The sequence below is a fragment of the Pongo abelii genome, chromosome 18 (genome assembly GCF_028885655.2).
Source record: "Pongo abelii isolate AG06213 chromosome 18, NHGRI_mPonAbe1-v2.0_pri, whole genome shotgun sequence".
NCBI lineage: Eukaryota > Metazoa > Chordata > Mammalia > Primates > Hominidae > Pongo > Pongo abelii.
This window is the reverse complement of record NC_072003.2, coordinates 27,632,968-27,650,200: the sequence shown is the minus strand read 5'-3', so window position 1 is coordinate 27,650,200 and position 17,233 is coordinate 27,632,968. Positions and strand designations below refer to the sequence as shown.

Below are 17,233 nucleotides of genomic sequence, written 5' to 3'. Positions count from 1 at the left end.
TATTAAGTTAGAATAGAAACACTTGATGTTTCAAAAATAATTCAAGTGTCAGAGCATTAAGACTGTAATTTATACTTACAATGTGGAGGTACGGATGGGGGTAGAATGACTGAACATATTATGTAGCAGATATTAGAAGTAGAAGGCTCTTTAGGTAGTGATGTTAGTTTCAAATCAAGTGCAAAAGATGTGCATTGAGCATTATAATTTTAAATCAAACTCTTCAGATAAGTTTTTGAATTTCATCTTTGACGTATGATATACAAGGTCTAGATATAAGCAGGGTCTAAGGGAGTGATTTCTAGTAAGTTGAATCTTCAGGCATTTAGCACTCATATCAGCCATTCATTGGGGTTTGTCTTTACATTCATCCACAAAACAAGCAACCAGTTTTAACATTTTATTGTAATTTTATATACAAAGAATGCTTAACATTAACAGAGCTTAGAACAACAGCAACATTTACAGAAAACTGGATTACAGATGTTTAACAACTAATTTGTTTGAACCCAAACATTGTTTTACAAATACCTGTAGTTTAAAAAAACAAACAAAAAAAAAACCAATCCCCCAAACCTCCCCAACTCCTCCCCACAAAGAAACAATGGTAGGAATAGACCAAAAACTCAAATATGGTCCTTACAGTACATAAGAATAAAAACAGTAAACTATAAACTTCTAAGTGTTAACTCTATACTAAACCACTTTGCATTAGAAAATTATAAAATAGGATGGCTTTAGTCCACTTTATGTTTTAGAATAATCAATTTTAATGCTTAGTTTTCCCAGAACAGGAGCTTAAAAAGCAATTTGTTACTAGGACATTTTGTTGGGATACAGTCTAGGGGAAAGGACATAACAAAGCCAAGAACAAGATAGGGACAGCACTAATGGAAAACCCATCTTTTCATTAATCTTGGTTGCTAAATTTGGTTTCACATTTCTGATAGCAGGGAAAAAGGATTTTTGGAAAACTGTATAGCTTCCTTCTTGGCCCTCAAAAGTCTGCCTATTTTTTTTTTTAAAGGCACAATTTGCAAGCTAAATGTATTGCTTTAAAAAGTAATCCATCACTAGTGCTTTCCCAAACAGAAGATACACATTGTTGAGCAGAAAATGCAAGCAATCTTATCGCAAAACATGGCATATACAGTGATTCAGGAGGTAACAATTTGCCCCTCTGCCAAACATACACATTGGTATATTCCTGCAAACAGCTTTACACACTTACACAATTCATGTAGTCTGTGTTCAAACAAATTAGGTTGTTCAAAACTTTTTCTAATGCAGACAGACTACAAGTCTATAGCATAAAGAAACAACTGCATCACATTTAAAATATTGACCTTCATGGGATCAAGTCAAATACTCAAGAAATAACCATGCAATCGTCCGTGTAAAGGAAATCTTCTGTTTTGGCTGCTTAAAAAAGGTCCACATAATTTATAGCCAAAACCAGGAAATTCCTCCAGAACCTTGTTAGTTTCCAATGTATAATTAAACAAAATGTATGAGGGAAAAAAAAAATAATTAAGTGTAGCTTCAAGTGTTTCTTCTGTCTTGAAGATGAACAATACTCCAATACGCTGAGGCTGACAAAGTATTCCCCTATCTTCTCAAAACAGCAACTACTCTTTACAGGATAGTAATAATATGTACAATGCTTTTGCAAAATATATCCTCCCCCAACCCCTCTTAAAAAACCGTTCCACATAAAAAAATATGATGTTAGAAAAAAACTTATATTTTCAAGAATATATATATACCTTTGTAAGCTGGGCCAGAGAAATAGACGCGGAAGAGTCATCAATCTGTTCACAAAAAATTAAACACACATTCAAGTTCCAAACTGAAAACATCTTAAAGTGATCATTTAGCCCCTATTGACACTTAATGTTGAAATATTGGGCATTTTCTTAGTTTTCTAAAGAATGTTATGTTAAGCTTGAAAATGTAGCTCGGCCTACTTCATTCTTCTCTAGATATTTCACATAGTTATAAAAAGCTATCAGTTGGAGGGGAGGAAGAGGGGACTCAATTAAAATGAAAAAATGGGGAAAAAAATGTATCACACAGAAAATCTGTTCAGAGTGTTGACGGAATACTAGGAGTCCCATGTCTCTCTATGGTCTCTAAATGTGACAATAATCAAGACAATGTACACTGGAAGAGAGAATAAGAAATCTAATTTTTCTGTAAGGCCATTATACAACATTGTAAAAACAAACAGCCATTTAAGGGCTCAGATAATTGCTTTAATAAATAACAGCTCCCATGTAATTGCTACTTCTTTTATTTTTGAAAACATACTCTTCAGTCTGAGTAAGTTTGTTTATTCTCTCATACAAAGAGTAAGAATAGCTTCTTGTCAAAGAAACCACAGCTTTATCAGGGCAAAGATGTTAAGTCAAAAAAAGGGAAAACAACGGCACCCTAAGAAGGCCAACAGAGCTGTCACTTATTATGATGGACTGTAATATTTGAAGAAAGTTAATTTAATCACACAGAGCAAGTGTACATATAAAGGATATAAGAGGGCTTTAAAAAATGTATTTTAATGAGTCTTAAGCATTCTGCCCCACTCACTAACTGCCAATTCTCCAACACTGAAGTGGGGGAGATAACTGGGCATATTTGAAGAGGCATCTTTGTGTAAAAGATGTATGGAATCAGGAGAGAGCCACCTTCATAAACTGTTCTGTGAAAGAGGAATAAAACATTTCTCTTTCAAAATAAAATAAAAATAAAAACGTATTTTAAATTGAACACTAGTTTTTTTCATTTGATCCTCTGAAATGATTTTAATATCATTTTTTAAAAAAATCTTTAGCAAACAATCCTGAAGATATGATTTCCCTACAGCTTCCTATGTAGTAAGCGGGTTGCTTAGTTAACATGTTGTAAGGTCAGAACTCTTCATTTAAAATGGAGAAATGTAACAAGATGTCTGGATCAAAGAAAAAAGTCTTCATCAGGTATTCTATGTTCCAGAGAACCAAAAGTTTTAAAATAAAAGCAACATGACTTAAGAGCCCCAAAGACAAATGTAACCAGTCTCAATATGAAGTTCTTAGCCAATGCCCAAACAGCAGGGATTCAATAAATGTAAATAAAAAATAACGTTGGCTAAATATAAGATACATCTCACAAATATCTTAGGGTTTTAAAAGTTAGTTTGATGGCTATTACTGGGATGTTTATTCAGACAAAAGGTTCTTTGCTCCACATTAAGGAACTGACTATAAAAGAGTTCATGATGCACTAACCCCATAACTTAATGCATAACTACATAATTTGCCAATGGGTTATCATTTTTGTCCAGCTTTAAAGTATTTTTTTCCTTTAAGAACTAATCTCAAGTGGTAAGTAGAAAAAAACCTATAAATAATACATATCTCTTTTTATCTAAAATAAGTTCTGACCTACTCAATCTATTTTAAAGATTTTATACCAACTAGGAGTTATTTAAGTAACAAGGACTAGACAAATTGCTGTCAACCACCATCTAGACTACATTTCTAACCAATAAAACAAATAGTCTTTAAAAATTGCCCATTACTATCTAGAATAGAATATAAATACCGATGATTTCCTCGGAAAGAAATCAATTATATTAACTTTCTTACCACTGGAACTAAAAAACTTAAGAATAAAAAAAAAATCTTCCCACTCCTAACACTTAAGATATAGTATCCTTTTTGTTTTTATGCTGGGCTTTTGTGTGCTTTTAAGCTTTCTGCCAACTTATTAGTATTACGTATTTATTGACTTTGAAGTGGTTTTAGATATGCAACTGCACCTAAATCACCTTTTTACCACCAAATAATCACTATTGCCCCTAAATATCTTATAGTCCACAAAGAAGTCAAATTTACCTCAGATTTAGAAAAGCAAGCAAATGTTTTCTACATATAGCAAGGTGTTAAGAAATGAGCAAAAAATGTTGACAAAGAATGGTTTAAAAATGATTAGGAATTTGTATTACTAAACATCAATAAAAATAGTGACCCTTGGTAAGATACTAATGGTAAAAAAAATCTGCCACTTAAAGTCCTCACAAAACTGACTGATGCAGACTGTAGACATTAAAATTAAACCACCTCCCTGTACCTAATTAGGGGTCTTGTTTTGGGGAACAAGGATCTAAAATCTTTTATGCCAATTATACTAGCTTTTTGAAGTTAAAGAATCCTATAAAATGCAACTCTGATATTTAGTTAGCAAGAAGAACATCCAGCTTTGGGGTATCAACATGGATGGATGACTAAAAACAAGACTGGGAAATATGGAAACAGCCATCCATCCTTGATTAGAGTTCGCTTCCATTACCAAAACTATACATTTACTTTACTAATCGGGATAAGAAAAATTTGGCTTAGCGCCTCTATTTACTTTGCTTTTGTGAATGTGTACAATCCACGTGACTCTAAATCGCCTAAGATGGGCACTAATTATGCTTGATGAATATATTCTCATCCTAAATGCCAGCAAATGTACCCCAAGCAAATAAATGATGGGGACAACAAGGTATCTAGTATCTCTATTTCAGATAATTCTACCTAAAAATTAAAGCCACTTTTAAAGTATTAAAAAAAAAGAAAAGAAAAGAAAAGAGAAACCTAAATAAGCTTAAATAAACTGCTTCTTATAAATGTAATACAGACATGCCGGAACACACAAGGCTAAAAGAATGTTAACTTTATTTATGAACATGTGATTTGTGTTTATACACATGCTAATAAACAAAAAGGAAATAACTGTTTTCAAGAAATAAAACTTCATCTGAATTAGTTTAAATACTATATAAACTGTACTTTATACAAAATGTGTTACATTAACTACTACAGTCACCAGGATAGTCAATCTAATTTATGCTAGCATTTGGATACATAAAAATCAGTTTTAAACCAATCACCAGCAAAACATAAGCTTGGACAGTTTTTACAGCATTATGCTTAAAAACAAAAACAAAAACAAAAAAAAAAACCCCATATCCAAAAAGAGGAAAAAAAACCCCAAACACTAAGACTTTAGATCTTAGAATCACTGTATTTAGTTCCACAAGAACTAAAGGCCATATACTCTAAAGAACAAGTCCAATGTTCAGATATTCTATATTATCATGTTTAAGATCCAATGATCCAAGGTTAGTGAAATGCCTCATATACAAAGAGCAATAGTATTTAAAAAGTATATAATGTGAAATAGCAAGCAATACCCTTGAATTCTAAATGAAGATTTTAGACATCTTGCATTGTGTACAATATCAAGCCTGGGCATTAAAATGTTTAGAGAACCATTACATTTACAGAACCCAATTATGATAAGACCTGTGTTACGAAACAGATGCTTCACCCCACAACTTAGGAATGCTGCTACTTTTTACTTAAGAGCTCAAAGTTAAAATGGTATCACAAATTAAGTTAATCTGTGATTACAAAAATTAAGCTTAACTTTCTTCAGACCAGTTATCCTGGTTAAGGGGAGTTACCTCTGATAAGGTACAGCTTTCAATGGCCTAAAATTAACGCAGCATTTTAGTATAAGAGGGAAATATTTTAATTTGGACATCTGCACTAACTAGATAGAAGTGGAAGATCTCATTAAACTTTGAAAACAATATAATCAATTTATATAAACTCAAAATCACTAAGACAGTTATATATTCATAGGGGGCCCCAGGTTCAGGTTTCACTTTATAGTACAGATGTAAACAAAAGAAGGAGCTCAAAATGCCAAATAAAGCAAGACTAAATAATAAAGCTGCATCAATGGTCTCTGGAAAGCTCTTTTCTATGATGTGTTTGAACTTGGAGAAAGCATCAAACTTTTTTTGCATGTTGCTAATGCGTTTTTGGAAGCCATAAATCAGGCAGGAAAAAAAAAAAACTAACAAAAACTAAGTGATACAACGTGAAAATGGCAAAATATACACTCCAAACATTTTTTATTGCAAGAAACAAAAAGCACACAACAGCCTGTACATACATACAAAATACTAACTATAGACAGACAAATGTAGAACATGTCATCATGTTCCTTAGTGTAAAACCTAAACGGTCTAAAAAGGATCATACATTAACTGTACAACACAATGTCATACAGGGAGAATGCTATCATATTTAATATGAAACAGTGTTACGGGCACAAATTACCCATTTCTACAAAATAAGTGTGCAAGTGATGCCACATATATCCATATTCAACTGAGCTGTCATCAAAATACATTTTATTTACAATATGTACTATGATCAGTTGGATATTAAGTTCTAAAATGATTTACTTCACTGCTACATTATAAAGGTAAAAGCAATGTGTAGAAAAAGTGTGAGATTGTGTTTTTACATACTGCTTTTGTAGTTGCCATCGCTGGTTCAGTTCGACTTCTAAAACACAAAATAAAAACAAAAATTAACATTAGCTATTTATGAATTTTTGTGCTAATAAATTTTAACACATTATCTTCAATAATACATTTTTAGGAACCTAATTTTCCTTTGGTATAAATATTTAACAACAGCCAATTTCTGAAGGAATAAATTACTCTGATTAATCTTTACCACCTTTGAGCAGTTTTAAGACAGATTTGTGGTTTGAAAAAAAATTTCATACTAGGGAATTCGAAAATAGGTGTACCTTGCCACTTAAAACAAATGTTTTCCGAAAGGCAGTATAGGGATTTTTGTTTAGAAACGTAGTTTATTCTTAATAAACTGAAAAATTTAAATTATATAATTTCCCAGTTTCTGAATGCATAAATTTTCACACATCAGGAAGACCACTGTTGTTAACATTTGTAATTTGGATCCCTGAGACATTGCTGTGCTCCCAAAACTAATTTTCAAATCTGGAGGGCCAGGATGATAGCTATTTTCATTTTTCAAATGTCTCAAAACAACAATCAAGGAGTGAACAAGAGGCCAAGGTGAGAGGATCACTTGAGCCCAAGAGTTTGAGACTAGCCTGGGCTGTAACACAGTGACCCCATCTCTTAAAAAAAGGAAAAAAAAAAAAAAATTGAACAAAAATTCTCACTCCCAGAAAAACACAATATAATCAGAGTATTTTAGTTAAAAGAACTGACTTAAATGGCTGTGTAGAACTGGACAATTTGATGTTTAAAAAACATAAATCCCAAAAGAAATTATTTTAATCCACACAGGAAAGGGGAAGGAGTTGAGTTGCTAGATTATAGCCTTTTAATGCTTAAAGTTTAAGGTATCTTGACTATAGCGAAATGTTAGCATCTAACAGGAGTTTCTAGGTGTGTGTATAATTTGGAATTTGAGATTTAAAAAAACTGAGCTTTGATTTTCTAGTATTTGCTCAAAAAAAAAAAAAACTGAGATGCGTTTTATGAGGCAAATTTATTACAAACAGAATCCTATATATTGTATATTAACATATAATTCTGTGTGTAAGAGGCAACTTATTTTGCCATGTACTTCAAATAATTCTTAAGAGTTTCTATCAAAAAATCTACAGAAAATATGTTTGCCATTTTTTAAAAAGCACTTGGTAAATTAAAGTAAAATTTCACACTGGATTGTAGGAATTAATTCTCCCCATAAATTTATAATTTTTAGGCTGGGTGTGGTGGCTCACGCCTGTAATCTCAGTACTTTGGGAGGCCAAGACAGGTGGATCACCTGAGGTCAGGAGTTTGAAACCAGCCGGGCCAACATAGTGAAACCCAGTCTCTACTAAAAATACAAAAATTAGCCAGGCTTGGTGGTGGGCACCTGTAATCCTGGCTACTTGGGAGGCTGAGGCAGGAGAATCGCTTGAGCCCGGAGGCTGCAGTGAGCCAAGATTGCGCCACTGCACTCCAGCCTGGGCAACAGAGTGAGACTCCATCTCAGGGAAAAAAAAAAATATATATATATATATATTTAAAAAAAATATATATATATATATATTTTTTAAAATATATATATATTTATATACACACACATATATACACACATATATAATTCTTAGAATCATTTAACGTTAAGAACACACACCATTAAAAGTTCACTTGGCAATTACAACAAGGAAAGTATTCAGCTTTTTAAACTAGCTACTATATGGAAGATACTGCACAAAAGGACCTCTAAGTGTTAAGATATGGAATATAACTTTACAACAAACTAATGAGAAAAATCTTAGAATACTTGCCCACATGAGGTAAAGCTCCAAGAAATGACTTTATTTTTACCTTAATTTCAAGAACACTTTCCATTTCCTAGCACTGGCAAATTCTAGAATTTTTCATTGACTCAAAATAATTTGTTCCAATTTCAAACAATACTACCTAATTCTAAGTGAAAATCACTACTCTTTAAATAACCTATGTTGCTGCCCTTTTCACATATTATAGTTCTGCTATCACTACTGAAATTGCAAGAAAGCAGAGAAAGTTAAGGATATAAGGTTTTAATCCTGTCCCAGGTTAATGAATATCAGCTCCAGACTAGTTGTGAGACTGCTCTCTTCCTACTCCAATAATGTGCATTTAGCATGTGCCAGACACTATTTAATTCTTACAACCCTTTAGAGTTAAGTACTCACGTCCCTTTTATTTTTGAGGAATCTGAGGCACAGAGACTTACCCAAGGTCCAAAGTCACACAACTGGTATGAAGCAGTAAATGGAGTCAAATCTAAGCCTGATTTCAGTGCCTATGATTATAAATCCTATATACTTTATGCCTCTCAGCCAAAGCCCCTTATTGATAAAGAGTACATGTTAGCATTACTGAATACTCTTGATGCTGTCAAAATATTTAGGACCAATGTCTACAACGCTAAATTTTTGTGGTGAAGAAAACTGAAGGAACCCCCACAAAAAAAAAGTGGTCAAAGAAAGGCACAGAAATAATTTGAATATCACTTTCTTGTATTTGTAAATACTGGCCATATATATGGAGAAAAATTTTTCCTAATAATGGCCCTCTCACCACAGGCTAAGTCAATTTAACTGGGGGAGGAAATCAAAAACAAACGACCAAGGAAACCCACTATCCTCACAGTCTTGAGAAGATGTATTCATTAAGGTTAAAGTAATGAGTTCAGTTCTAAAATATAGTTTTTTCTCACAAAATTAAAAAAACTAAAAAACAAGTCTATTTTGAGAAATACATGAGATTTGATACTTACATAACATATGTCTTGCTTGTAGATTTAACACCTCCAATAGGAATTCTTCTAACAATTACAGACGAATTCTTAGGAATCAGAGCATTATCATCAGTATATTCTGTAAATAAAAAGACAGAATCGTATTTCCATTTGGGGATTTGGGTGAGTACCCAAGAATTAGAAAACTTCAAATATAAATTTCATGGGAAATGAACTTAAATATAATAACTACAAGTTCCTTGCAACTAGATTACTGATATTGTCAGAACAAACATCCAAAGCCCTAAGAGGGCTTCTTTTCAAAGGACAACAAATATCATCAGCAGGTTCTTGGCTCTAGCACTTCTACTTTTGTGGAACTCCAAATCTCAGTAACACTGTCATTCTTTAGTTTAGTCCGAAATGCTGAGCATGTGAATGGAGAAAAAGCTGTTATTCAGAATGAAGATATTCTGTCTCTCCTAGTCCCTGAACATTAGTTGAGTATTATAATCCCTGCACTCACAGAAATTATTACTCAGGAAGACAGACTAAAAATTAAACTATGACGTTATGAATAAAGAGAAAATGGTTTTCTAATAAGGAATGAATAGTGGAATACAACTTCAGATAGAATGTTGATTCCAAGAAAGCCCCTTGGAGGAACTTCTACTGGATACTTAAAAGACTGAGAACCCAGCCAGATACGGGAAAAAAACTGGTTGAGGACTATTTCAGGCAGAGGATAAAAAAAGCACGTGGAAAAATGACACGAAACGGCTTGAAGAGCCTAAGAAAATAAAAGAGAAGAATGACAGAAAAGTATAGACCATACACTGATTTATATTTTGTTTTGAAGTGCAACAGGAAGACACTGAAGGATTTTAAGCAAAGTGATTATTTGCTTTTTGTTAAAGAAAAAAAGACTACTGGCCAGGCGTGGAGGCTCACACCTGTAATCCCACCATTTTGGGAGGCCGAGGGGAGCGGATCACGAGGTCAGGAGATCAAGACCATCCTGGCTAACACGGTGAAACCGCATCTCTACTAAAAATACAAAAAAATTAGGAAGGCGTGGTGGTGGGCGCCTGTAGTCCCAGCTACTCGGGAGGCTGAGGCAGCAGAATGGCATGAACCTGGGAGGCAGAGGTTGCAGTGAACCGAGATCGCGCCATTGCACTCCAGCCTGGTGACAGAGCGAGACTCCGTCTCAAAAAAAGACTACTGTGGTATCAATGTGGAGCACGAACTGTAGGAGAACAAGAGTAGAAACCAGGGGACTAATAACCAGGCTGCTAAAAAATCCAGGTAGAGATAATGATGACCTGTGTTATGATGTGAGAGAGAAATAAAGACAGAATGTTTTCAGGTAGGACTGACAAAGCTTGCTGATGGACTGAATATGGGGGAGATGAAGGAGAAAGAGGAATCAGGACAGAGGAATCCCTGGGTTCCTGGCTTCAGTCACCAGATAAACAGTGATGTCACCTTCTGGGAAAACCAAGAGGGAGATGAATGGATCCTATTTTTATACTCCTTGGGCTATTTGCAATACTTTTATAAGAATGAAATTAAGAAGATGGACCTTAACTATGGTAAAAAGATTTGCTAAAGAAAGAATGTGTAAAATTACCAAAAAGAAAAATTACCTAGAGATGCAAAAATGTATCCATCTCCTTTAATCACACAACCAGGCCTTTTTATTGTCATTAAGTTTACTTGCTTCACTTAAAAGTTACTCTGCACAAAGTGACTATCTCTGTTCTTCCGATTATTACGCTTACCACATATGTAGGCATATTCGGCTTTTAATGTATATTAATTATTTTTAGTCATAACGCTAATAGTATTCCTTGTTATAAATGAAATTGTTCAGGCAAGGGTTATTTTCTATATACTTCAAGTAGAAGGCGCTATCTCACAGGTATTCAATTAGAGGTAGGCAATTTCCTAGATTTAGGCTTGCCAATGTAGGACTATAATCTTTATCTTGGACAGTTCATGATAGTCCCAAATTCCAAGGAAGCTTTGAGTCAGAAAAACTGAGAGCATGGGGTGACTAGATTTTTTTAAAAGTTAATTCTAGAAATAAAACTTAGTGTCAAACACCTGACAGGAAGTTTCTGAATATGTAACAACTCAATGCACTCACAAGAGCTTTCCAAGACAGCTTATTAATTTGATTAGCACCCTACTGTGTCAAACTAAAAGGTGCCTCAATGCCCTTCAAAACAGATGTTCTAACTGACTTTTTAAATACCTGAATTACAATGATTTCTTACCCCTCAAAGTATCTTTCTAGGGGTAATAAAGACACTTTGGGGGGGTATTTCATTTAAAATACCTCCTTAACAAGCAGTCTGTTGGCTTCAAAAGACCCTTTCTGCTTGCCAGTTTTTTTGACCCCAGACATGAAAGGCATGGATGAAATGAAAAACAGAATGAATCCGAGAAATGGAGAGTAAGAAAGATAATAAGGGTCATATATAAACACTTCATATTCAGCTTCCAAACCTCTCACACTTTAATTTCAGAACGAAGGATGTTTTGTTTTTTAGGGGTCGGTGTGCAGAAAAGTAGAAAAGTTTCTCATATATAACAAAGATTACTTGAGATTCATTTTGAAATATAGTCTAGAAACAAGCAGGATTCTTGTCTTAAATCCATGGAATTCTGACCCAAGCATTTTAGTCTTATCAAGATTTAAGGGTCCTAGGCCGGGCACAGTGGCTCAAGCCTATAATCCCAGCACTTTGGGAGGCCAAGGAAAGAGAACACTTGGGCTCAGGAGACCAGCCTGGGCAACATGGCAAAACCCCCATCTCTACCAAAAAAAAAAAAAAAAAATTACAATAAATTAGCCGGGCATGGTGGTGTGTGGCTGTAGTCCCAGCTACCTGGGAGGCTGAGGTGGGAGGATCACCTGAGCCTGGTAGGTTGAAGCTGCAGTGAGCCAAAATTGTGCCATTATACCCTTGCCTGTGAGGATGTGTCTCCAAAAAAAAAAAAAAAAAAAAGATTTAAGGGACCTAAACATGGACAGAGTTCCAAAACTGTAAGGAAATGTTTTATAGAAACATGGCAGATTAGGGATTTTAAAATTATAAGAATGAAATTAAGAAACTGGACCTTAACTACGGTAAAAAGATTACCATAGTTTTCTTTAGTAAATATGTTGAATATCAGTGCTAAAACCAAATGGCATTCTACTCAACTGCCTTGTGACACTGGATACCATTTCCCATAAAACTAGTTAAGTAGCTACCATCAATATCTCTTTCTCTCTTAATTTGAGGACTGCATAAAAAATACACATTTTCTCCCTCAAAGCTCCCTTTTCTTAACAAACCGAACATCAAAGCTTTCTCCAATAAAGGGCAGTTCACATAAATATAAAAAAGAAAATGTGCTGGGCAAAAACACATTCCTGGCTTTCTGGGTTTGAATTACGTATCATTTATTTCCTGGACCAGGAAAAAAAAATTGGTTACACAAAGTCACAAAACCCTTAAATTTCTGGACAGGATTCTTACAACTATAACTTACACAGTCTAAAGCTGCATTCACATGCCTGTAATCCAGCACTTTGGGAGACCCAGGTGAGTGGATCACTTGAGGCCAAGAGTTCGAGACCAGCCTGGCCAGCAAGACAAAACCCTGTCTCTACTAAAAATACAAAAATTAGCTGGGTGTAGTGGTGCATGCCTGTAGTCCCAGCTACTTGGGAGGCTGAGGCATGAGAATCGCTCAAACCAGGGAGGTGGAGGTTGCAGTGAGCTGAGATGGTGCCACTGCACTCCAGCCTGGGTGACAGAGTGAGACTCTGTTTCAGGGAAAAAAAAAAAAAAAAAAAAGTTGCATTCAATTGTTCGGTCAAAAAGATGGATAACGCCTAGCCCTAATGATTCATTTGTGTAATACTCTAGTAAAATATGAAACCTGAATAAATGACGATTAAAATTGCCTTAATATCCTTTAATTCCATTCATATTGTCTCTCCTCTCATTCATAAATACTCAATATATCAAGATGGCCCAAACTTCTTATAAACCCATCTGTTCTGTGAAATGTGACTGTTGTAGTTAAGGGATGCTTGTGAGGCACTTAAATAAAGCTATTTCTCAACTGTTCATGACCACCACCAGTTTTTCCTCTCCTTAGGCAGAGGATTACACATAGCTCCAATTATCAAAGGATATGGCACTTGTTTTTAAAAGGTGGGGAAGCAGACAGTATTTTCACATAATATCATTTGAGCAAATAAATTCTTCCTTAATATTTTTGAGTCACGATATGCCAGCACTGCTGTTCCTTAACCTAATACAATTGTACTTAGGCCTGCATTGTAAATGGAAAACTGGTCTTCTACATGACAAGATTTACTCTACCTAAACTACAAGCTGGAGGTGGGGGACCTCCCATTTCAACTAAAAGAATTCATGTCACACCTTAAGTGTGATAAAAATTTAGTGACTAAAAAAATACCCTAACCTAATTGTAACTTCACTTCTTCTCATCCCATCAGTAACTTTTAGAACACCGAACTGCTAAAAAAAAATACACATCAGCATTACTGATCTGAGAAAAAGAAACCAAAACAAGTTCAGTCAGGAAAGACTGCTTGTCACATTTATCTACTGTTAAGTTCCCAATATTATCAAACACTTTTGAAAAGGAGAAAGAATCTAACAATTCTTATCAGTGGCTTATTTGTACTCTATGGTAGCAGCCTATTTTCCAGTACCTTAGTATCAACAGTCATGTAAAATCTAGCAACTACGACTTTAAAAAAAATCAGTACTTTTGATCTTCACCGAATTGATACATCTTAAGAGAATGTAATCAACTAAGAGTTTAACTACTTAATTGCCGTATTACTAATTCTGGAATTGACACACAAGACAAGAGCGGTGACATCAGAACATTTCAAGATCCAAAAACAATTCCAATACTGATTAAATCCTCAAAAATATTAAAGTTCAGATCCCTTCTCCACAACACAGGCAAGCAACTCCAAATAAATAAATGCGGGGAGGGAGGAAGGCAGGACATAAAATTTGCCATCAAACTCCTTAACTTTGTTAGGTTAGAAAATTTTAAGTTTTTTTTTTTTTTTTCTGATTGAACAAACAAGCCTTGCACAGGCTCTCCTGCCCTCCTGATGGAAAATAAGTTAGAAAACGCCCTAAGACAAGCACTCAAACAGTCTAGACAGCTATCGCCCTCTCCTCCCTCCCTCATTTTAAAAAACAGCGAGAATAATAATCAGGCTTCCACGTTTTGGGTTAGCCTGTTACAGATGACCCAAGTATGCAGAAATAAAATAAACCAGTGAAACTCTAAGGCCAGCTGCTGCAAACCTTGGCTATCAATGAAAGTTGTATCCAAAGTACTAGAACGAACAGTCCCACTAGAGACATAATGGCGGTTAGCTTCCTGCCAAGCACCTTCTAGCTAGTATCTCTCTCCAGCCACTAAGTATCTTAAGACCAAGCGGCCCTTACCTTCTTTCGTCTGCGCATTGGTGATCTGCAGGTCGCAGTCGGCAGCTTTCAGCTTCTCTCTCCCCATAATCTGCTTCTTTAAGTCGCAGAGGGAGATATGGAGCCCATCAAAGGTGACGGTGTCATAGTTGAGTTTAGAGGAAAATTTATAATGCACACAGGACATGGTGCCAAGGGATTCCTAAGGTTCAGCGAGGAGACGTGGACACTCTCAATATACGTATATTTATAAACTTTAAGAGCAAAATATGTACACACAAAACACTCAAAGACACCGAAGGACCCTAAAGCCTCAGATTAAATACCCCCCAACCACAAGCAGGGGTTCGTCAGAACAATAATCCAGAGAACCCCCGATACTCAGAATCACTTCATGGGGAGGAGGAGGACGAGGACGGGGAAGAGGGAAAATCGAGAATCCGCCAACGGGCACAATGTCACCCGGCTGGTTCCCCCTCGCTCATGCTAAGGGGCCGGCAGAGACGGGGGGGTAGGCGGTGCAGTCAGTAGCGGTCAGTCCACACGTTAAGAGTCCGAGCGACCCCACAGGGTCAGGGGTCCATAGCGCGGCCGCACCTCCCGGCGGGTCTCTCTCTCCGTGGATTGGGGTGACCCAGGCCCCGGGAGAAGGTTGAGGGGAGAGGGCCTAGGCCCGGAGTCCACGAGCGGCCTCACGCCTCCTCCTGGCTTCCGGACGACCGGCGTCAGCTTCCCCAGGCCCAGGCCCCCACCGCACACAAACCCCTGGCGCCTGCTCCCCGGAGGCCACGAACGGCCCCGCGGCCTAGGCCGAAAACGCGCGGTCGGCGGAGGAGAGGCCTTCCCGTAGGCCGCCCCCGGCTCCGCCTCCTCCCGCCGCCGCCGCCGCCTCGGACACAAAGCCGGCGCTAGGCCTCGGCGAGGCCTCGGAGCACTTCCTCACCACCCCGGGCCCCAGCCGGCGGCCGGGTGGCTTCGGCGGACCCCGGGGACACCGCCGAGGCTCCCTGACGCTTCCTCTCGCCGGATCCTCCGCGCTTCGCTCGCCTTTCGTTTCCGTCGCCTTGAGGCCCGGAACCGCGAGAACACGCCCGCAAGCTGCCGGGCAGCGGCTAGGGCTTCTCCGGCTCCCTTTTTGTGTTGCCCCCTTGCCGCTCGGGGGCCCTCACCGAGTGGCGGCGACACCTCCAAGCCAGGCACTATGGCGGACGCGGCCTGGCTTCGGACGAGCGCCCCACTGCGGGGTCTCTTAAGCAGGGATTGCACGGGCGGCGCGCGCGAGGCGGGGCTGGCGTGCGCGGATAGGCGGGCCGAGAGGCGGGGCGGCTGTCGTCACAAAGCGCACGGCCCGCCCACGTGACCCCGCGCTTTGTGACTCCAGAGCGCGGAAACTGAAAGAGCAGGGATAACAGGAGGAACCATCTGCTTCAAAAGGGAGGGGGGTTGCGCGTCAGGAGGACCGGCTCACAGGGAGGCTCGGTGGGGAGAGCTCGCCTTGCTGGGGCTGCGTGCAGTTTCCCCTGCAAAATGGCTTGCCTAGGGGTGGCCGGCTAACTCCCCCTTCCCCACAGGCCCTGTCAGCTCCTCTAAGCCTCCCAATTTAAGTGAGCATTATGGTTGCTAAGCAGAAAACTGTGGTTGCTATGCAAGCGCTCCCTAGTTGCTGCTTCCAATAAACTGGCTACCTTTTACTCTTCACAAGTGGAAATCGTGGAGCAGCCGCTGCCAAGAACTGATAACAGCCACTAGCACCATACAGATTTATTGAGCTCTTACTATGTGCTAGGCACAGGGCTGATCGCATAATAACATTGCCAGGCTCAGCAGCCACGTTGTCTGGGTTGGATCCCTAGATGTGGGGCTCTAGATTTAACCCCTCTGTGCCTGGGTCTCCTTGGCTGTAAAATGCCATTAAAAATAGTACTTGGTTTACTTGGTTGTTATGGATTAAATAAATGCACATAAATCCATAGTCTAAGACCATGCCGGTGCCTTGACATGGCTCAATGCACCGAAATATTAATAGCTGTAGCTCAATAAATGTCAATTTAACAACAAAAACCCTACGTGGTCAACATGACATTATTTCCGATTTATAGATGATGGAACTGAAGCTAGCAATCATGTACTTTCTGAATTTGCAGAAGGGGATGCCTGCTCAGTGGCAGGGTCCCAATTCCATTCCTAAGCGCAAATGCCAGGAACAGTAACAAGAACCCCCTCAGTAGATTTGAATTTTTTTTTTCCTTTGGGCACAGGGACGTTATTACATTCAGAAAAAATCATAATATAATAAAATTACATTCATAAACGATAGTCATTATCGTTTACAATCCATGTTCCTCATCCTCTCTGAATTTTACAGGCTAGGCTCAGTGAATGTAGGCAACTGAGAATAAGATCCTATAGCCAAGAAGTAGCAGAGTTTCCCAGGGACTTCCTGCAAGCACACTCCAAATTCTTACTGAACTTGATTTAAAATTAATCATCATCCTGCCAGAAAAGCCTTCCTAAGGCCATCTTTTTAAAATAAGATGGCGATCTTTCTCTATCCCTTTAGTCTTTTCTTCCTAGCACTTGCAGATAGTTGACAGTTATACATTTACTTTTTAATTATCTAACTCCCCCAACCCCTACCTTCAGCTGACA

At 37.8% G+C, this 17,233-nt stretch overlaps 1 protein-coding gene across 2 annotated transcripts in view; it reads right to left on the bottom strand.

The window, feature by feature from the left end:
• Positions 1-15,869, bottom strand: part of RBBP6 (RB binding protein 6, ubiquitin ligase) — a 33,203-nt gene extending 17,334 nt beyond the window's left edge. The window contains exons 1-5 of one of the 2 annotated variants that reach the window (XM_054533657.1): positions 15,754-15,869; positions 14,606-14,786; positions 9,141-9,240; positions 6,350-6,386; positions 1,767-1,811 (exon numbers count right to left, since the gene is read on the bottom strand). In XM_054533657.1, the coding sequence (XP_054389632.1) occupies positions 1,767-1,811; positions 6,350-6,386; positions 9,141-9,240; positions 14,606-14,771 (348 nt within the window). In that variant the 5' untranslated portion in view covers positions 14,772-14,786; positions 15,754-15,869. Of the gene's footprint in view, positions 1-1,766; positions 1,812-6,349; positions 6,387-9,140; positions 9,241-14,605 lie in introns of both variants that reach the window. The other variant, XM_024233466.3, reaches the window with a different exon arrangement.
• Between the last annotated feature and the right edge of the window lie 1,364 nt (positions 15,870-17,233).